The 21,835-nt window shown below is 44.1% G+C and overlaps 1 protein-coding gene across 3 annotated transcripts; it reads left to right on the plus strand.

Moving 5' to 3' along the window:
- The first annotated feature begins 156 nt into the window (after positions 1-156).
- SLC39A13 (solute carrier family 39 member 13) lies at positions 157-21,515 on the plus strand. Of its 3 annotated transcripts, XM_050336091.1 has the most exons (11): positions 164-231; positions 5,429-5,538; positions 6,740-7,039; positions 7,502-7,615; positions 9,283-9,404; positions 10,654-10,797; positions 16,025-16,114; positions 16,607-16,657; positions 16,898-17,030; positions 17,163-17,262; positions 18,773-21,515. In XM_050336091.1, the coding sequence occupies exons 3-11, from the start codon at positions 6,772-6,774 to the stop codon at positions 18,846-18,848; spliced, it is 1,098 nt and encodes a 365-aa protein (XP_050192048.1). In that variant the 5' UTR covers positions 164-231; positions 5,429-5,538; positions 6,740-6,771; the 3' UTR covers positions 18,849-21,515. The 3 variants fall into 3 exon arrangements, with proteins under 3 accessions (XP_050192050.1, XP_050192048.1, XP_050192049.1); XM_050336093.1 differs by lacking the exon at positions 5,429-5,538 and having other exon boundaries at positions 157-231; XM_050336092.1 differs by lacking the exon at positions 164-231 and having other exon boundaries at positions 4,979-6,619.
- The last annotated feature ends 320 nt before the right edge of the window (positions 21,516-21,835 follow it).

Consider the following 21,835-nt stretch of genomic DNA (forward strand, 5'->3'; position numbering starts at 1 on the left):
GGCCGTGCCCCCGCCATCCCCCTGCCGCCCCGCCGGGGGGCGGCCGGAAGCGGGAGCGCGGCGGCGGCGGGTCCCGGCGGGGCGGCGGCGCTGGTGCCGGGGAGGCCGGGACCGACGTGGCCGGCCGGGGGAGGCGGAGCCGAAGCCGAGGGGCCGCCGGGCGGGGCAGGCCCGCGCCGAGCCGCGGCTGGATGGCAGCGGCGGCCGGGGGCACGGCGGCGGCGGTGCGCGGTAAGGGCGGGTGGCGGCACCGGGGCGGCGCGGCCGGGGGGCCGCCGGGCCGCCCTCGCTCCGCTGCTGTGGGACGAGGGGGCAAGGCGGGCGCGGCAGTGCGGCTCAGCTGCGGCGGGACGGGGAGAGCGGGGCCGGCGGCGGGACGGGAAGGGACGGACGGACGGGACAGGACAGGGTAGGGTAGGGTAGGGTAGGGTGAGCGGCGGCGACAGCGCTGTGTGCAGCGGAGCCGAGCTCTGTTCTGGCGGGGCCCGGCCCGGCCGAGCGCGGGGCAAGTTTGGGAAAGACGTGGCGGGGAGCGCCTGGCCGGGCCGCTGGTTCCGGCAGCCGTGTCCCGGCCCGGCGGGACCGTGGGCTGCGCGCCACCCGCCCCAGGGCCCCAGCTGCCCACGGGCTCCCGGAGCCGGCGTCCCCACGGTCCAGCCCGCCTTTGCGGGAGTGCCTGTGGCTGGAGGCAGACGAGAAAGTTTTGGAAGTCTCTCCTCCGGCAGACGATGCCGGGAGAGGGTCTCGGGCAGGGGGTGCCCCGCGGGACGCGCGGAGCGGGGGGGCCGGGTCTGCGCGGCCACGGTGACGCAGGGACCCGGCAGATGCTGCTCCAGCGAGGTGCGTGAGCAGGGTTAATTACCAATTGCCCCGCGGCAAGTATGTCTCACTTTGCATTGCTCAGCGTCCTCAAATGGAAAACCCGCGCTGTCTGTCCCGTCCGCCGTGATGTGAGAGGCAACGACCCGAGCGGGCCCGCTGCATTAGTCGCCCGCGGGCGAGAGCGGTGTCGGAGCCTGGCCCTGGCGAGGGCTGCGGCGCGGGGTGACGGGGCGGGAGGAGGACGGTGTACCTGGCCCCTGCCTCGGGCTGCCACGGAGAGTGGGCTGGGAGGAGAGAGTTTCCACCTAGCCCCGAGGGGCGTGAACGCCATTGTCTGATCCGCAAACTTTCCTCTTTTCATCCTGGGGATGAAAAGGATGGGGAAAGAGTCGCTGCCTCCCAAACTCCGGTAGCGTTCACTCGATTTTAACTGCCTTCCTTGCCAGTTCTTAGGTTTGCCCGGCGTCTGTAATCTGGTCCCATCTGCGATACACCTATTAATTCTGTGCATCCCCTGCATTTAGCTGCGAAATGCTGTCATTTGCAGAAATGCGAGTCTCTGTGCAAAGAGGTTTTTATGAGAGGGATGGGGCAAAGGGGAAGGGTCCACCAGAGCAGTGTATTCCCTAAAGATGGGCAGTGACTCAGAGAGAAAGGAGTGCTCAGGGAGTACTGGAGACCTTTTGTGCCTCTGCAGAGGAAAGGGCCTCCAGGAGGTATTCAAAGGTCTCCACTGGGCCGATGGAGAGAGGTGGCTCATGGAGAATTTTTTGGCTGAAAAATATGCTTCCTCCCTGGAAAATGAACTTTTTTTTCCATTCCATGCAGTACTCTGTTGCAACTGTAAGGCCAGGCAACCAGCTTCCTGAGAAAATGCTTGTAAAAAAGCTTTTTCTTTCTCATTTCTTCCCCTTCAACAACATCTAAAATGTGTGGCAATGAGCAATGGCGCTGAGGCAGAGATGAAGCTGTGTGGTCTGAGAAGGCAGAGTGTCTAGGAGAGTAGTAGAGTGTCTAGGAGAGTAGTAGATGGGTTGCTGCAGGAATAGTCATCATGTCAGTATTTTATTTTCTCTTTTCCAATAGGTTTTTGCCTTGGCATTCTAAGTTTTGTCTGTGTGTTCTCAGTCACTGCTAACTACAGAGATGCTCAGTGAAGTGGAGTAGGCCCAGGGAGCCTCATGGGTCTCCTGGCTTGGTGTGCAACCTCCCTCTGCCCCTGCTCAGGAGCGTGTAAATGATGAATTTTCATTTGTTGGTTCTTCCTGAACTTGGAAAACCTCATGGTTATTCCAGTTCTGAGACCATTTCAGAAGGAGCTGAGCAGGCCTGACTCCTGAATGCTCAGACACGAGCTCCAGAGAGTGCTGCCAGTGGTAACGGTGACCAGGTTGTGATCCAGCACGGCTGGGAGCTGTGATCCCAAATGGAGCAGTTGTCAAAGCTGATAAATAAACAATGTGCTGCCTATACCTCTCCTATGCATGTTCTTAAATATGTGATACACCTTTCTTGATAAATATCTCTCTGAACCTGGTTATGCCTCTGCCTTATGGTGACCACAGATGTCTCTGAGAAAACCTGCAGGTGTTTTCTCTAGAAATTTCTCAAGATGTTCTCAGATGTTCTCTAGCTGAGTTCCAGAAACAAATGCTGTTGTTTAAGAGTAGGTAGAGACTTTCTGCAATTGTAGTGGCAGTGTATTATTTTCCTCCTCTTGAGCATTTTTTCTCCTAGGACTACATCTTTACTGTGCCTCTTTATCCCCTTAAATATTTGTCTTAGGAGCAACCAGTTTAAATTTATAGACTTTACTAATAAGACAGAGAAGCAAAGGGGCTATAGAGATAAAAAGTGCCTTTTTCTTTTTTTTTTTTTTTTTTTAACAAGTGGTTATGATGTGTTAGGAAGAAGCAATATGCTCTAAATAATTAGCTGGGCACAAAGATCAGTTTAGGGGTGTCTTGGGTAATACACGGAGTTTCTTGTAGATGTTGTATAGACATCAGGAATTTATTGAATGAGATATGGAGTTGTTCTTGAGTTAGGAGGTATTGGTGGTCAGGCAGCACAGGTGTAAAGAAATGTGCTGGTTTTCCCTCAGTGAGTAACAGGAGAATAAAGATCTGTGGACCACAGAAAGTTGGCCGACACAAATGTGAGGTAGTGGATCAGTTTTGTACTCTTTTATACCCATTTATTGTTCACTACCATACCTTTTTGGAGGAACCTGACCCTTTTTGCTGCAGGAAGAGGGACATGAAGCCAAGTATGCAGACCTTTTTCAGAGTCCTGGATATGCTCTTTGTCCTGTGTGCTACTGCCTCTCTTCAGGATTTTGACCACTTAGTCAAAGATCCTTTCAGGTGTCCTCTGGGGCACATACAAGTGTGGAGGATGAAGTGCAAGAAATCAACCTGTTGGATCAACTGCAATGATTACTTTTCGAGATTGGTTCTCAAAAGCTGTGACAGCGATGTTGCAGAAGAGACTTGGGCTGCTTCCCATCATTGTCAAGCTGCAGAGAGCAGTCGGGGGTTTTTGTGTATTTGTTGCCTCTTCATAGGCATGTGTATGGATGTATAAATCCTGATTTATTTTTGTTGTGTTCCTCACAAAGTTTTCAGTAATTTTCCAGGTCTAATCCTGTCATAAAGGACGAAGAGGTCTGTCAGGTCTGCTCCCAGGTTGGAAGGGGTGCCCGTCTATTTTAAAGGAGGAAATTCTGTAAACTGCAGGTTTTTATGCAGCAGCTAGTAAGCAGAGAGAAGACTGTGGCTGGTGGAATCTGCCTGAAGTCCCATCACCTACCTGCACAGATGCCTCTGTGGCTGATGGCTTTAACCTGTCTGGGCAGAAGAAACTCTGTTCAGTTAGGAGACAGCAAACATTTTAAGGACTTTCTGTCTTTTTGAGGTTTTTTTTGTTTTCAAGGAAAAATTTGGGGGATTCTGTGGTATAGTTTTATCAGTTTTGTGTGTCTGTTTGCACAGCTGTAGGGGGGGAGCCTGAATCCTGATGAGGCAAGCCAGAGGGCCTGGCAACATCCCAGGTGTGTAATGTGGTGGAGCTGGGCAGAGGGCAGCATCTCTGGCCCATCAGGCTGTCTTTGCAGTTGTTACTAGCTCTCCAAGCATCAGCTTAGTTCCCATTCACTTCAGCGTCTGAATTGAGTTGGTGCATGGAGTGCTATGAGAGATGAAAATGTCTCTTGCTGCCGACCCCCCATTCCTGTTGTTCTGAAGTTGTTGTGCCAATAGTGATTTACAGCTGAAAATCTTACCCTTTTCATAGGGCCCTGCCAGCAGAGAAGGATCTCTCCAACTTACATCAAATTACAGGTGTAGGGCTGAAGGGACTTCAGAGAAGGGATCTTCTTTGCAATAAAATAGCATCTGCATCAGATGTTTCTTTTACTCAAAATAAAATAAACCAAAACAACAACAAAAAACCCAATGTTAGAGATTCTGCATCACAGACAACCTGTTTCAGTATATCACGACTTTGGCACTATGTAAATTTGTTTTTTCATATTCAGACTGGGTCTTGTTTACTGTTTGAACTGTTGTGGAAGAAGAGTTCAGCACTTTCCCCCATTCTTGTGACTTTTAATGTATGCAGGCTGTTCTGTTCCCTTCAGTGTTATCTTTCTATGACTAAACACACCCAGGTCCTTCAGTTGTTTTTCCAAGTCATGCTCTCTACACTCTAATTTTATTTTCCACTGCAGTGTCTCAGATATTTGCATGTATTTTAGGAAGAAGAATATCTGGGACTGGGTGCAGTCTGTTGGCTAATGTCTCACCTGTGTGAGACCTACAGTGTCACTACTGTTTGTCCCAGGATGACATTTACCTACTTTGTAGCAACATAAACCCACTGGCTTAGAATTAATTTCTCAATCAATGTATGCTTTTTCTTTGTGGCACACTGGACTTACTGTATTGTAACTTCTATTTGATTCCATACCTGCCTCGTGCCTGCCCCCATCCTACCCTTAGCAGCCAGATCAAAACACTGCAATAAGACACCTGGGCTGGTTTGAACTTGCTGTGTTGAGGAGCTTTTTTTTTTTTTTTAAAAAATATCTTAAAAAACCAACCAAAAAACAAACAACTAAGAGGTTACACAGAAAGTCTTGATGGTTCTTGCACAGCTCACCAAACCGAGACAGTGTCTTCATTGATTCTTTCTTGTATCCCCACTCCTGATGTCCATGGTCACTGTGCTGGGAGACTGATGTTCTCCTTCCCAGGAGCAATGGGACCCTGTCCCTTAATTTTCTTTTTGATTGCCCGGTGCAGCTGTGCCTTCCTCCTGCTAGTGTTTTCATCCAGGGAATGAAATTGGCAAAGGGCCGAGTCTTTACAAAAATAGTTTTCCCTGCTAGTTTGTTCTGATGGTGCTCACTCACGGAGTCCGGTGTGAGCATGGGGAGGTGATGCTTCATGGAGGGGTGGGTAAAAGGGGCAACACCACCTTTTCATCTGCAGTGAGCCCTTAGATTGGCTCCAACACCCTGAATTTTGTCTTGATAATGTCAGGTCCCTTTCTGTCTGGCTGTTACTTAATGCTTTGGTGTCTTTATCACTTTCTTATCTTATAGGTAACTACAAACTGATCATTTAATTTGATCAAGAATCCTTCAGGGGATTGAAGTTACTGGTCTGTAACTTCTTAAGTCTTCTCACATCTTTTTTTTTTCCTTTTAAAAAGGTAGGTGAGGCATGATGCTTCTCCAGCCTTCTTGTGGCCTTCCCATATTCCTGTAAATTTTTAAAGATGGTCCTAATGCTTCAGAGATTACTTTGACTGTTTTTTTACATGCTTTCAGGTGAATGCTGTTATTGCCTCTCAATCAAGGGCTGTTTTGCGAGCATTTGCTAAGCTATTTTTTTCTAGCGTGCTATTTTCTCCCATTTCCAAATTAATTTTGCTTGTCACATTTCACATTTTCTTCTGAAGACTGAAGGAACATTTGTACTTCAGCCTTTACATCATTTGCTTTCCCTTCCTGTTTGCCAGTGAGAGTGTAATTATCTTTATTTTCCTCTTCTAACGTGCTCTCTTCTCTCCAGTTTTCTTATGACTGCAGAGCTCTTAGTAACAGCTGTGCTGATTTTGACTAAGAGACCATCTAACCCAATATCCTTCTTGGAAAGGATGAAAACAGGACAAGCATATATGGTATTTTTAAAGTATCCTTCCAATCTCCAGCTCCTTTCACATATGGAATTTCTTGAGTGTAATGTGAGCTGTTTAACCATTAACAATCAATAGATTTGCCTTTCTACTATTTGCCCTGTCTTTTGATGAACCCATGTAAAATTTTTCATCGTTTTTGGAGAGGTACTACCATACAAGTTATTTGCTGATGAAGGGTCATATTTGTTTGTTGTGAAGTTGACCCTCATTGACTTCATGTGGTGGCTGCCAGTACTTATGTCTGACAAGATGGTGAATAGTCTGTCCCTCTTCACCATCTTTACACCACTCATGAGTTTGCAGACTTCCGTTATGTTGCCTGTCTTGCATCCTAATTTGTTACATGGATGCTGTTGCATGGCAGAAAGAATATTTATCTGGTTAGCATCTCTGGTCAATACCTTTTTCTAAAGCCTTGGGACACTGAAGGGCAAGGATGAGGGTACTTGGAGTCCTTGTCCAGCCCAACTGAAGGCAGATGCTTTCACAAGATGTCTCATGTGCAGTTTCATACACCAGTGATAAAGAACCTCTCTGTCCTTTGGTGCTGTGTTGAAATCAGGAAGAGTTTCAGATGTCCAGATGTATACAGGTATACATACCTGTGCTAAGGCACTGAAGGGGGGGGGATGGTGTGGCCAAGGCCGCCTTCTGGGATGATGGGAGGGAGAGATGAGCACACTCTCAGAACTGCTCTCCCTTCTGTTTTCAGAGATTGGCCAGCCTGGCTGAGACCATTTAGCAATGACAAAACAAAAACTTCTGCTTGATTGGACGCTCTCCTTGTTTCTGATTGCGGCCTGTGGAGCTCAACAGCTCCCCAAGAGTCATGTTGCTGCTAGTTCTGGTTCGCTGTGTGAGAAGGAGGCAGAGTCCTGGGGAAACCTTTTCAGCAGTGAGCGGCTGGATGCTTGGATCTGTTCCCTCATCGGTTCATTCATGGTGGGGCTGAGTGGGGTCTTCCCCTTGCTGGTGATCCCATTTGAGACGGGAGCTGCTCTGCAGTCAGAAGGTAAACCCACTACCTGCCCTGGCCTTTCTGAAGCCAAAAGTCCTTGGATGTGACTGAACAGCACAGTAATGAACAGGACTTTGTCACAGAAATAGTGTTCTCTAAAATAGAAAGTCTGTTTTGGGTGCTTTAGTCCATACCTGAGAATCTGATAGGGAGTCCTTGGACAAATGTAAGCCCTGGATGGAGCTTTATACAAAGAGTATTGTTTTTCACCCTGTTTGGTCCAGGTCCCTCCCACACACTGCTATCCCAGGCAAGTGGTGCAAGGGCTTTTTCTTGCACTCCGTTTGTTTTGTGCTCTCTCCTTTGAAAGCTTGCTTTGTGGCTACTTCCAATTTATGTTTCTTTGTGCAAAATCTCAGCTGGAGATGTTTTGGCTCCTGGATGAGTTGTGATTAGTGTGGGGGTTTTTTGTCTGTTTGTTTTTTTCTTTTCTTTTTTTTTTTTTTTTCCCTTTAGCTGGATCACACCGTATGAAGCAGTTGTTGAGTTTTGCAATTGGTGGATTACTGGGGAATGTGTTCCTGCACCTGCTTCCTGAAGCCTGGGCCTACACATGCACTGCAGCAACAGGTATGAAAGCCTTATGTGCCTGGAAGCAGCCCATCCTATGCCTACTGCTGCATTTTTTGAGTCTGTGCCATCCTGAAAGCACAAGACCAGCCAGTCTGGGTCAGCCCAAAAACTGGTCTAAGCTGGTATTTTCTTTCAAATAATATATGAAAGCACATGCCTAGGGAAGGATGCAAGAACAGTAAACACACATGTAATACTTCGTCTTTGTACTCTGCAGTCCTCCAGAGACTTTGAGATTAGAGGCTTCTTCAGTTGGCCATGATTTCTTCATGTTTAGTAACTTGCAATGGTTTTCTTGTCTATCAAATTCTCCTATCTTTCCTTGGATTCCTGTAAGTCTCTGTTGATTTTCCTTTGTCCTTTCTGTAAGGAAAGGGAATGCTTCTTTAACCTGATGAGAGGTTATGAATGCGTATGTGGTCTGGTATATGAACTTGTGCACCACCTCAGTTTGGGATCAGGTGCATCTTTTTATAAATCTGTCCCTATAACAATGTTAATCCTAGAGCCTTTTTCTTGGCACTAACTGGGGCCCCTCTGTTGGGTATTTGATTTATGGGAGCTCATATGTGTTGCCCTTGCAATCTTTGTTCAAGGAGAAATCATGAAAAATGGTCTATAGAGCCATAATTAAGAATGGAGGGTGAGGTGGGGGAGGCGGGGAAGGGAAAGGAAATACAGATCACAGAAACCCGTGTTTGCCAGCAAATGAAACTGTCTGAGTTGGTATAGAATTTGTGGTATCAGTGTAACTCCTTCATCCCTCAGATAGCCAGGGTTGAAACCTATAATGGTTGTGTCTCTCTGCTTCAGAAAACTGATAGCATAGAAAGCAAGTGTTGCTGCAGAAATCATTTCCCTGCTAAAAATATGAGAGAGGAAGGGAGATGTCCTGGGTTTCCCTGACTTTCTTGCACCTATGTCCTATGATTTAAAATCTGCTGGGCCTTCTGTCTTCTTTCTCACAGTTCTAGCACTGTAGGCAGAAACAGCTGTCCTTTTTTACCCCTTTTTACAGTGGTTCCCAAATTACTCTGTCTTCCTACTCTAGTTTGTTTGCTTCAGACTGTCCTGAACCATAAAGGTCTCCTTGACCTATGTAAGCCTTGTTACAGAGTCATTCTGTTCTTCCATTGCAGTGCAATCTCCATTTCTGTAGCCAGACTGAATGCATTATTATCTCACAAGCTTGGCTCTAATTGAAAAGAAAGTTTATAGCTATGGGCTTAATAACTTACCTGGGTGTGGCAGAAAGGGGAAGGTGAGTCTGTAGCTCCACTAATGGCAGATTTCATGTCAGAGCTTGCTGCTCAGTAGATATAGCTGCTGGATTTTTGTTGATGTAACCTTTACTTGCCTCTGGACCTTAGGGAAGTTTACAGTGTTGTCAGGAAATATTCTGGGTTGTGCTATTGAAGAAAAAGGGGTGGTAGCTCTCACTCTGAGTGACCTGAGATGAGGTTATCTGTTAGATCAAGAATGAGCAAGTTAAACTAATCTGCTTTGAGATGTGTTTGCTCCTCTTACCTTGGAGGGAATCTTTCCATTGTCATTTCTTGTCATTTGACTTGGAACTGCTGGTTATGCTGTCTGAGGTGTGGTGGGTTCACATGTGAAAAAACTGTACTTGACAGAGACCTGAGGATTTCTCTCTTGTCCTTCAGGAGAAGAGCAGAGCTTTCAGCAGCAGAAACTTCTGGGTCTCTGGGTGATCATTGGTTTCCTAACCTTCCTGGTGCTAGAGAAGATCTTCCTAGAGAAAGAAGAGAAGGACTACCCTGGTGTGGTAAGTTAGCAGCCTGAGGGGAGGGAATGCTCTTATATTTGAAGGTCTGTACTAAACACTTCATCTGCCTTATCTGACAGGCTCAGCAAATGATCCTGGAGCTGTGAGTATCTTGTCATTGCTCTTTGGGAGCTTTTTGTCACTTCTTTGACACTGGTCTCTTAAAAGGTTTCATCTCCAGGCTTTACTTTTGTGGTTTTGACTGAGATTTCTCATTTCTGGGTTGGTTTTGTTCTTTATGTGGTATGTGTAAAAGAGAGCTGCTCTTTTATGGGGACTGGGAGCTGGAGCACTCTGCAAATTATACTTTTGCTCAAGTTACCTTTGAGGGATGACAGCTTGCTGATGCATGTTCCACTGACCCCATCGTGACTCATTCCCTTTCTGGGTCCTCAGTCAGGACAAAGACCAGCCTTCTTGAAGGTGTTTCTTCTTGGCTATGGCCTGGACCAGATGTTTGGCTAACTTTGTGTGGTAGAAGGGGTTTATGGGTGGCCAGGTAGTACTAAGTTCAGAGGAGTCACCCAGCTGCAAAGGGGCAATAGAGGTACCAGAAGGTAATTCTAAGATGGAGAAGAGGAGCTAATCTTCAGACATCTGGACAACTCCTAGTTGCAGCTTCTAAAGACTGTTCAGTCCTTGCTGTGCCATGACTTTTGAGAGGTGAAACTGCAGGTCAGGCTCTGCATAAGAGCAATTAAGTGTTTACTTCGACTCATCATTGAGACTTCAAAACCTGAAAGGAACTTCATCTTCTCATTTGGAGAGAGGATGAAGTCTTAGATAAATATCTTGTTGTTTGGAAGATAATATTCCCAGCTGTAGAATAATTGTATAGACTTAGTTATTGTGATGGATCGGGGAGAGCAAGACTCTTTCCCACCATTTCCTGTCCAGCTGAGTTATATTTCTGTGGGCAGCAGCTGCTAGCAGGATTGGCAGGCTCAGTCCCTTGTCCTTCCACTGGAACCTGGCTCATGCCAAGGGGGTGTGACTCCAATTCCTCTCTCTTTCTACTAGTCTTGAGAACTGGGAGGTCTTTGCTCTTCTTGTCTTACAGTGCAGATGTTATAATGCTCTCTAAATCTGTCTCATTTCTGGCAGCTGTTATTCAAACTGGGGTGCCAAAGCTGCTGATTTACATTGTAAGGACAAAGGGATTAAGGGTGAAGACTGGATTTCTGATCCTGATTCATGCTCATTCATCACTGACATAAAGTCAGTGACAAGTTTTTTTCCCCTAATTTAGGACTGTGATTCCAAAGCACCAGGTGGAAAGATTTCCAATGGAAGTGGCTGTTCCCTGCAAAAGATGGCAGGCCAATCCCAAAAAGCACGAGCTCAGTGTAATGGCTCCTCTCTCCAGTCTTGTACAAGAAACAATAGAATCAAGGTAAGAGACCCATAAGCTCACCTTCACATCGTAGTCAGGAATTGTCTCTGGAAAAAACTGTACCTGAGTGGAAAACTCAATGTTTGAGTTGTGCCTAATTTTGCTCTATCAAAGTGTCTGTCCTGGCCACAGCAGGGAGGAAACAGCAGACTTGGAGAAAATCTGCACTGTAGCTTATGCAGAAGAGGCAAAATCAATATTATGAAGGCATAAGTCTGATGATGTGTGTTTTGGCTGAATTCTGATTCCAAAATATAGAATTCTTTATTTTGTTTCTCTATATTTTTTAGTCAGTATATCTTTATTTGCTTAATTTTTTGTGCCGTGATTTCTCTGTTCTCTAGTGCCTGCATTGTACCAATTGTAAGCTGCACTTTTCCTTTTAAGGCAACTTTTGGAAGTGTTTTGACACCTTTTGGAAGTGTGTTGAAGTTATCCACTATAGAACTTAGAAGTTCAGTTTCTCATATTATCAGTTTATCTGCTGCCAAAAAGGACTTCTTGTCCACTTCTGTCTCCAAAACTGTATTTGCCATCACTTCCTTTGCACTGGTCTCATCTGACCCCACAGTGAGCCTATTCAGGGAGCTAAACAGGCTTTTTTTCTGCACCCACACACCCACCTCCCACCCCCAGGTCTATTTCTCTCCTGTTTTAACTTCTTGAATCAGCTTGGCATGTAGACAGGCAGCCTGCAGTGCTGGGATAAGGGAGATCAGCAAGCTCATAGGATTGGAGGTGGAGGAGGGAAAGGAGTACTGTACCATTGGAAGTGGATAACCTTTACATTGGCTTTGCTTTCAGTTTCATGTTACTATCTTTGTACTGTGGAAACCCTTGTCTGGGTGCACATTACAAGTGAGAGAGTAAACAACCACTTTGGTGAAGCAGGACCTACAATTTGAGTTTGCAAGCCCATAAAAATGTGGAATATTGTATAAGAGTAACTATGAAAAGAAAGTGTGGTTGCATGAACTAGCCCAAACCTGGATGTGTGGTCAATCAGAGGCTCTTTAGTCTTTCTATTTTAAATCTGTTTTGCTGTAACTTTATAGCTCTTCCTACACAACATGAAAGTTATGCTGAGGTCACTGAGTATTTTTTGATATCTGTCACATTCATGTAATTTTTACAGAACACTGCACAAACTGCAAGGTGCCACATTGATGTTTCTAGAGGTGATAGTAGTGAAGAAATCAATATTACTGAGTTATGAAACATTGTGCCCTTATTTTAGAGAGGTTTATATAAGGAACTACAGATTTAGAGGGTGGTTAGTCTACCACTGATTTTATGTAGAAATGAAACACCAACAGAGAATAAGATTGCTGAAGACATGGGCCTAATATAAAAACCAATAATCTAATTAATGCTAATTAGTATGATCTTATGGAAGATAAATTCTTATCAACCAGACATTTTCTACTGCCTTTTATTTGGTGATAAAATTATCTGATAAAGGTACTGACAAACATATATAAAACATAACTTTCTCCCACATTCTAATAAAACTAGTACTGCATGAAATCAACTTTGCTAATATTAGTTGTATTAAAAATCAGTTATATTGTCAATAGGGACTGGATTAAGGCAGCCCCCCTCAAATCTGTTCAGTGGTGGAATATGATTTTTCTAAGTGATTATTTATAAAAACAGTATGTCTTCACATTTGCAGGTACTACTATATTACATAAATGGCACATTGTGACTGCATGAAGTCAGTGATAGCAGCTAAACTGAGTAACTTCACCAAAAGTGCTGCATTTTTAACAGGTTTTGATACATGCAAATATTAAGGAATAGATCAGAGAAAGAACACAAGATAGGGATAGTTTCTAGAAAGTCAGTGCAGTGGAAAAAGACATGAGAATTACAGTAGAAAATTTTTTAACACATTCTTCCCTTATGATGCTACAACCAGGAGGATGGGTGCGTTGGAAATAGTATGTAAGAGAAGAAAGGAGAGTCCCTCTTTCTGTACAGCAGTAATGAAACAGCTATCTGACTATTTCCAGTAGTGTTATTCCAAATATCCAGAATGCTACCGATAATTTGTAAAGGGATCAGGAAAGAGATGAAATAAGTATTTTAAGTTTGCAGTACATGATAAGTGGGTTTTTTTTTTTTAGTTTAGATCTGTAATCATGACAGATCAAGGATTACTTAAAGTGTACAGATACCCATGTAAGAGACATGACTAAATTTGCACAATAATTTGCACAACAGTAACAGACTAGAAGTTAGAGACAACTCTGTAACTGAGGGTAACTTGCCAATGGACCAACTTACCTTAGAGATAGCAGATTCTTTTTCACTTGTGGGCTTTTTAAGCTGTGATTTAAGATGCTCTCTACAAAGTACATTATAGCTTAACTAACAATGGACTTAGTGCAGAAATTGATGAGATTCTTTCAGTTGTGTTATATAGAAGGTTTAGACAACCATGGAGAGCCCTTGTAGCTTTAAAATCCTAACACATCTGTCTGCTCTTGCAGACTGTTGTCGATATGCATGATATAGAACCTAATGACTTAATGCATGTAGTTTTTACTTTCTACATTCTGAGCATATAATCTGAATAACAGTCTTCCTGGTAGGGTGGAAATTACCAAAACTACCAAGATACTCCTGCGTTGCTAGCCTGTTTCCTTAGGCAACAACATAAGCAGTCATTCCATCTGTCTGTCCATCTGTTCTGCCCTTCATTTTCAATAACTTTTGAACCCATAATTAATTTTTCTTGAGTTCAAGAGAGGATAGAAGTCCTGAAGGTGATCCAATTTCTGCAAGTTCCATAAAAATCAGCATGGCAGTAGAGGAGGAACGCAAACTAATGCCCTAATTCAAAACACTGTCAGAACTTAGCTGCTGTGTGCTGCTCGACAGGTCCACCTGGTTGGCAGCTCACCGGGTAAGTCTCACTGCCCTTACCTGGTGGGGAGGTGGCTGTCATGCAGTGCAGGGTGGGGAAGGGTTGTGCAGGTAAACAGTAATGGTGGAAGTGAACAAAGTAGGTGCTTGCAAAGAAAAGAGTAGCAAGACAGACTTCTTTCGTTCTACTATTCACTCAGAAACCCCCATTTTTTCAGCAAATAAAAAGGGAAAGATACTATTTAAACAAACAAAGTCACCCTTCAGGGTTTAAGGATTAGTAAGCAGTAAACAGTTGACCATTGTCCACATTTATATTAGAACTTCTGCTTTTTAGCTGCTGCTATAATTTGTCCTAGCTTGAAAACTGCAGGTGGGAGGTTTCCTTTGCACATAAACATAGATCAGCTCTGTCCTGCATTGCATCCTTTATATCCTCAACAAGTAAAACCACTGTACTTTTGCCTTGCTTATTCTTTCTTTTTCCCTGTGGCACATGGGGTCCTTGTTGATTTGAGGAAGTATGTTTTATTACACAGTGACATTAATTCTGAAGCATGAACATAAACACTTCATCTGGCTATGCTCTTTATGAGCAACGAGAACATCCTATTAGGGATTCACAGAATGTAAATGTCAGAGCCTCATAACTGTCAAATCAACCCAATTTATTTCTGAGCACTCCAAGGCTTTGCTTCTTTCAGTGACAGCTTTTGCCCAAGCCACTGACAAGAAAAAGTCATAATGTTTTAATCATGAAGTCTATTTTTTCCCTATATGGTGGTATGGGAAAGCATTTTTGTGTAAAACTTCTGTGAATAATTATTATTATCCTGTGGGGAAAACACAGTCACATAAAAAAGCAACATGAAAAGGAGAATTTTAGATAGTCATATTTGACTGTCTAGGACTGAGAGTATGAAGAATGAGAAGTAAAATTGCTGTGTTCTTGGGTCTGCCTTCATGCATCTATTTGTGTTTCCTTTCTTACAAAAACATATGGGGACTTCTTTTGCATCCATTGTGGAGATGCTACTTAGACTATTACTTAAAAGTGAGCTTAGCTAGGCTTTGCTTAATCCCTTATTGTCATATTTATCATCAATGCACTTTTAAAAATTTAGAGCCTGTAAAGGGCCCAGATTGTGGAGGAAAAGTGCCCTGAAGAAAGCTGGTGCTTTGGAGAGAGAGATTTGACAGAAAGCCCCACCTGAGCCGTGGTATATAGATGACAGGAAGAAGAGATGCACCAAGCAGAGTTGAGAGAAACGGGGAAGAGCAGAAGACCAAAAAGAGCTAATTAAATTCATCCACAGTTGTGCTTTTCCAGCTGAACTTTGGCATCTGATGCTATGGTGAAGTAAGAGTTTCTAGACAGTCTCTCTACTCACTGGATACTCCCCTATATTTGGAATTCTTGCAGTCCAGAGACAGCCTGGTATATTGGCTAGCACCTGGTTTGATAATAATTTAAACTGCAGTGCCATGTAGTGATCTGTGGTATCTCAGAACGCACACACAGTAGTTTAAGTCAAATACAATGGAAAAAACCCACAAACATGTGAACTAAAGAGTTGGGGTGGTACCCTCATAAATCACTTTAGATCAAATACTTAGAATATGTACTGAGGTGACCACAGTTAGAATGATGGGGAAGTCTAACATGGAGATGGACTTGTGAGAAAGGAAGCTGCTTTGTGCTTATAATTTTAAGAAATGTGTTTATATGCAAATACATATACATGCTATCCAGCCTTCTAGTAGGTGGCTTTTTAGTGACTGTCATCACTCTTGTTATTCTTTGTTAAGGGAAAGCAAACCCACAGGCACAAGCTTTTTTGGGACAACGTTTGAAGATTTTTTTCGTTACAAAAAGCAGTTTCAGCAGCATTTGTTCTGTTGCATTGTTCTAGCTAGCTTTTGAGGAGGAGATGTTTAACAGTTGAATATTAAAGTACATGTCTTGAAAACAAGATCAGGCCATATTTGAAGCCAGTTACCTGTGTAAAGTAGTCAGTGTTACCTAAAATTGGTTCAGTTTAGAATTAAATATATTCTTGCATTTTTGGCTTTCTTCTTTTTCCTTTCTCTTTTTCTCTATCTAGAGATCTTTGTCATTTGCACAAGGTAATTATTCTAATCTCAGACAATACTTGCCTAACTTAGTTTACTTTAAAACCAAAAATTACATTTAATCTGTACTCAAGCACTGGCGTAGTTTAAGATCTTCAGTAGAAGTGCTATGTCCTGACATTTCCCACTTGATTGTGACTGCATAACCTGTGTCTAAACCACGTGCTTTCTTTTATCTTCTGATGTCTCGTCCTTTATCGAGGGCTCTTCCTTTTCTTTGCAGATTAGTGGATACCTCAATTTACTGGCCAACACCATTGATAACTTCACACATGGCCTGGCAGTAGCAGCCAGCTTCCTGGTTAGCAGAAAGGTAAGGTTTCTGTTCCCAGCTGTGTACTGAACTGGAGAGCCCTTGTTTTATGGAGTTTTCTGAGAAAATGCAGACTACAGTAAAAACCAACTCTATCCTGATCCTCTAATACAGAGCTTCCTCAAGACTGGGACACATTACTCATTTGGACTGGCACTGGGGGAAGAATTAGCTCATCTATTCAAAAGCCAGGCCAGAAATAGCATTGACCCCTTATATGATGAGAATGGTCACCTCAGAAACAGGGACATAGACAAGGAAGAGATGTTTAATGCTTTTTTTACTTCAGTTTTCAACACTGATGATGGGCTATGGGGTTTCCAGTGCCCTGAGCTGGAGGACCATGACTGCGAGAATGATAAACTCCTAATCAACCCTGAACTTGTGTAGGATCTGCTGTTACAGCTGGATCCCTGGTCCCTGTATGGGACCTGATGGGATTCATCCAAGAATACTCTTGATTGTTTCCTAATCACCTTCTCTCTGCTGCAGGTTGGATTCCTAACCACAGTGGCCATTCTCCTGCACGAAATTCCACATGAGGTGAGAGGGCTTTGGATCCTGCCATTGTGAGGGGAATTACAAGGTGCTTCACTTACTAAGGGGAGGCCTGGGTCTGGTTAATATTTTCTTGTCCCTTTGAAAGCTGCTCCCTCTGGGAGACTGACAACATGGAAAAGCAGAAACAGTCTTGAAGCACTGGTCTTGCTGCAGATGCAACAGCCTTTGTGACTGAGAATTTAATAGTCATGTTTATTAACTGTCAACTCTTGGTTTTCTTAGGTTGGAGACTTTGCAATCTTACTTCGGGCTGGCTTTGACCGCTGGAGTGCAGCCAAAATGCAGCTTTCCACAGCTCTGGGGGGAATTCTGGGAGCCTGCTTTGCAATATGTGCTCAGTCACCAAAAGGAGCAGGTAAGGCTCCCTGGGTCCTCTAGAATGGGGAAAGGAGGTGCTTGTTGTCCCCACGTGCGTATCTTCTTTTCCTTCAGTGTTGTCTCCCATGGCTCTGCTCAGTAATAACAAAAGCTTTCCGTATTTGTGCAGGTGAAACAGTAGCCTGGATCCTCCCTTTCACTTCTGGAGGATTTCTGTATATTGCCCTGGTAAATGTTGTGCCTGATCTCCTGGAGGAAAAGAATCCTTGGTAAGTGCTCCCTCCTGTTCTGCTGCAGCAATTCTTGCTGCCAGGGAGCAGGAATATAACCCTCCCCTATGCCTGTTCTGGAAGCATGTGAATGCTGGCTTTCCAAATCCCATGGGCAAGGCTGGAATCAAAATAGACTGCTGTGCTATCTATTGCGCTTATGGGACTACAAAGACCCTCTAAAACACAAGAACCTTTAACTGGGTCAGTCCCAAAATACTGTGCTAGCACAGTACGTAGCATGACCAGCTAGAGCAAGTTCCTCAGAAATATGTCCAGTTAGCACATCTGCTGCCCTGTCTGTCTTTTCAGCTTCTGGCATGTGCTGGTTTAGGGACTGTCTGAACCTGGGCCCCATAGAGGTGTGTATGTCTGTAACCATATGTGAATCTATCCTTCCCATGCTTCTCTCATTCCTTTTTGACCTTATCCATTAGTTCAGGCTTCTGCAATCTCCCTTTGGCAGAAAGTTTGCATAGCTTCACTGCACTGTGTTAAGTGATACTTCTTATTATTTGATTTTTACACTCCTGCTTACTGCTTTATTTTTTTTATTAGATGTCACCATGGTGCTGTGTCAGTAGAAAATAATAGTTTTCTTTATCATTCAACATTTCATAGTCTGTCATTGTATCCCACCTCAGTCATCTTTCTTCTGCACTGGTGTATGTATTCCAGTATATTTGGCCTCCCCCCGTGTATTATTCTAGTTTCTTGCAGTCTAATTAAGGCTGTAGCAGGTCCAAATCCAGCTGTACCACAGTAAAGGCCTTCTCAGATCTGCTGGCAGAGCTGCCCCTGAATGTTCCCTTCTATTTCAGTTGTAATGAGACAGGCAACTTCTGTGGTTTAAATAAGATGCCTTGTCTCAGCTAGTTAATTTTGACTGAAACATTCCTCAAAAAAACAGCTCCACAGTTATATGTGAGGAGGCAGGAACTTCTGGTGGAGAAATGTTAATGACTAGTTTGGGAGTTTGCTTTTGGATTGGTAACCTCTCGTGCCAGCAAAGGTTGTTGCTAGAGTGTGCAGATGTGGGAGGTATGCAGTCACTTCAATCCAGCATAAACCTGAGATAGTGCTAAAAGAATGGCCAAATGCATCATCTTGCTGCTTTATTTTTCCTTTTATAACTGTGGTTGTTAGCTGGATGAGATCCCTAAAGTGTCTGTGAACGTGCTGCACAAGTGTTGGTTCCCTTGTGAGTGAGACGACAGGAATATATTCCTGAAGCTACAAGTCTGAATCAGCTTAAGTTGATTTTGAAACCTGGAGTTGGGTCTTACAGCTGAGTGGAACAAGTACATGTCAGTTTATAGACAACATCTTTGCTTAGGGTGCTGGGAAAGAGTCTTCTCAGCTGTATTAGTGACTTCATACAGCTGTTGTGTTCTCCATGTGGTAGATTTGGAATGGCGAAGGGCAAACAACAAACAATTTGAGAGCCTCTATGCTGCTACCTGTGGGGATTGGTCTATGGGTCCTCCTAACTTTACTGTTTCTTTCCCAGGAACTCCCTGCAGCAAATTCTGCTCCTGTGTACAGGCATTATAGTCATGGTGCTACTTGCGCTCACAACTGAGTGACCTCTGCGCAGACCTCGTGATGCCTCCCAGAGCCACTGCAGTGACTCTGAGCTGTTACAAAGCAATAAGGAACACTAATGTTACTTCTGACGTGTGTGAGTGCAGATCTGGCTGCTAGTATGAGAAGCAGGTGAGAAAGAGGCCTGGATGTGCAGGACTTGATTCCCTGGCTCTCCTATTCCTGTTCTGCTAAAATCCACACACCAGGGCTTCTGTTATTTTTTTGGTTTGGTTGGGTTTTATGGAGCAAAAGATACACTGGGCAGAAATGAACCGAACAACTGCTCCACAATGAATGAATGATATTTCATTCAGTTTGTTCTGATGGAACTGCGCCTTCCCAAGCTCTTGCGTGAAAACAACTGAGGCGATTCCTGTAGCTGATGAGGACTAAGGACTTTTCCTACCACTAGTGGCTGGAGGCAGAACAGGGATTACAAAAAACAATAAACTAACAGCTTTAGCCAGAACTCCCTACCCACGAGAAGTTGATGGTGCTATGAGATAGAGGGGAAAAGGCCCTTTCCAACTTGGTCTCCGGCTTTTTATTGACATTGCTTGTTCCTAAAGAGTAGTATTAGCCTCAGCAGTCCAGCTTTTTTGGTCTATTTTGTATTTGTTTATGTTTAAATTGAGCCAAAAGCTTGAGGCACTTTAGGATAGGTCACTATAATTAAATGACTCAGCTTGGAGATTACTTTCCTCAGCCCTAACCACTCCAAAAGCCAGCACAGCCTGTTTATCTGATAAATGATTAGTAAATGTTTCTTCTGTTGCCATACTACCAGCTCACCTACATCTGGAAGGAAAGACATATAGCTGCTGTGACTGAGCTCCCTCTCCTCATAACCATTAGCTGAACACAGCTCTGAGACTGCTCTTGAGCCCTGTGTCACCCACTATCTGCCCCACACCATGTTTCAGAGTTTTCTTGAGGTGTAGCATGTTAGCCCTGCCTGACATGCTATAGCATCCCTAGACTGTCATGGCAGAGGTAGCTGAACACTACAGCCTGGCCAGCAGCTGGTAACTCCTGGTTAACTTTTCCTCTGTTCAGTGTAGACCATTTAAGAGCATGCTATAACCAAAAACCTAGATGGTAGCCTATTTCTGGGCTTCTTACCTCACAGTGATGTTCATCTGTTGGGGACGAATGGATAAGGAATAATACTGACAGCTCTTAAATGGGAAGGCTGAAACTACTGGTGAAAATATTTTAAAAATATTTTTATAGTCAAGTTGTGTGCTAGGTAAGGAGAGAGAGGGATATGAAAAGGTGATGATAGGTATGCTTTAAGAGGAGTTTTCTGTTTTGTGATGCTTGGGATAAAATTTTTGGCAATTTGAGACCAATAAAAATATAATATTTCTAGTGCTTTCCTGCATCCCAGCTCACAAGGCTGACCGGGCCATAATTCCACAGGCATATTTTATTGCCACAGAGATGTGCACAATTACTAGATCATCTCTTCTGCAGAGCTTATCCTTGCTTTGCTTAAATTTGTTTAGAAACAGGTCTAATTGAACTAGTGGAGTCACCGGGTACAAAGCAGGTGCCCCAGTGTCCATTGCACCAACTTAGCTCTGTCTTTAAACAGCTTTTGTAAATCACTACAGCTCTCCAATCTGCACAGGTCCTTATCAAGAGGGCTCATGCCTTCAGAGGGCGATTCGGGTCAGAGCAGTGAGGCAGGTATGCTACCCACAGCAGAGGCATTTACTTCCCTAAGAGATTCCTGAACTGTTGACACAGTTCTTTTTTATGACAGCTCCTGTCCTACTTTTCAGCAAGTGCTGAAGAGCTCATGCTTGCAGTTCTATCTGCCCAGGAACTGCTGCCTGAAATTTTTTCAGCTTTCCTTACCCCAGACTTACAGCAATAAGTAATTTCACTGCAACAATGAGGAAGGCTTAGAGCAATGGTTTTATTCCTCTTTACAAAATTGCCTTCCTATGCCAACTACTCTGCCGTTCAATTGTCATGAAGTCTGAAGGTAGCATCTGCTTCCCATTTTCCTGGAAGGATGACTAATCCAAGTAGTCTGCAGGGACTGGGTGGGTATGCTAGCCCTCTAGATCTAGCTTTGGGGGTTCACCCCTGCCCAGGGACTGCAACTAAGTGGACCCTGTAATGGGGCTCTGGGGGAAGCAGGTTTGCACAGAAGGATGTGCCTGCTGTTTCTCAAGATTTCTCTCCCAAAATAAGGCTGGCATTTAAGTTGAGGCACTGCCAGGTGAGTGCCCATGAGTTGGCGTTGTTGCATCAGCACCGAGCCTTGCCAAGACTGAAAACCACAGTCAGGATTTTGTACTCAGCGTTCAGGAATGTAAAGTGGATGACACTGAAGAAAGAATTTCAGAGCTGTTTTTCTTGGCTGCTACCATAGGCCTGGTTGTTGGGAAGATACCCTGGTAGGAGGTAGCATGGGGCTTGTGGGAGGGAGGGGCTTGAAAGTTTTCTACGTCAGCCCTGGGGCTGAGGATGGAGAGCCTTGGGAGGAAATGGAGCATCAATCCACCACATTTGTCACTTTTGGAAATACAGAGAGAATTGTATTTTCTAGCTCTATTTTTTCAGCTGCTCTTATTCATTTTCCCACTTCATCTGTATTGGTCTGCTCTTCATGGAGACAATAGAGATGAAATAAATGATTTTTCATGTTGGTTTATGTTGTTGGGTTTTTTTTGTTTGTTTGCTTTTTTGTTTTGTGGGGTTTTTTTTAAACTACTACTTTTCTTTGAATTAAAAATTCAATTCAGATTCCATTTGAATGACAGAGCCATATCTCTGGGTTAGTCTAGAGAAGTCTGGCCTCTGTCTTGCTGTCAGACCTTCACAACTGAAAAAAAAAGTTCTAATCCAGTTTCTTCTTCCTGCTGCCAAGGAACTGTCATCCAGGAGCAGTGTGATCCAATCATAATTCTTGACTGCTGGTCTAGGTTCCTTGAAAAGCATCACCAAATAAGTTTCTCCTCTTTCAGGGGAA

The sequence above is a fragment of the Myiozetetes cayanensis genome, unplaced genomic scaffold (assembly GCF_022539395.1).
Source record: "Myiozetetes cayanensis isolate MyiCay16 unplaced genomic scaffold, myiCay2020 scf6-25, whole genome shotgun sequence".
NCBI classification, from domain to species: domain Eukaryota; kingdom Metazoa; phylum Chordata; class Aves; order Passeriformes; family Tyrannidae; genus Myiozetetes; species Myiozetetes cayanensis.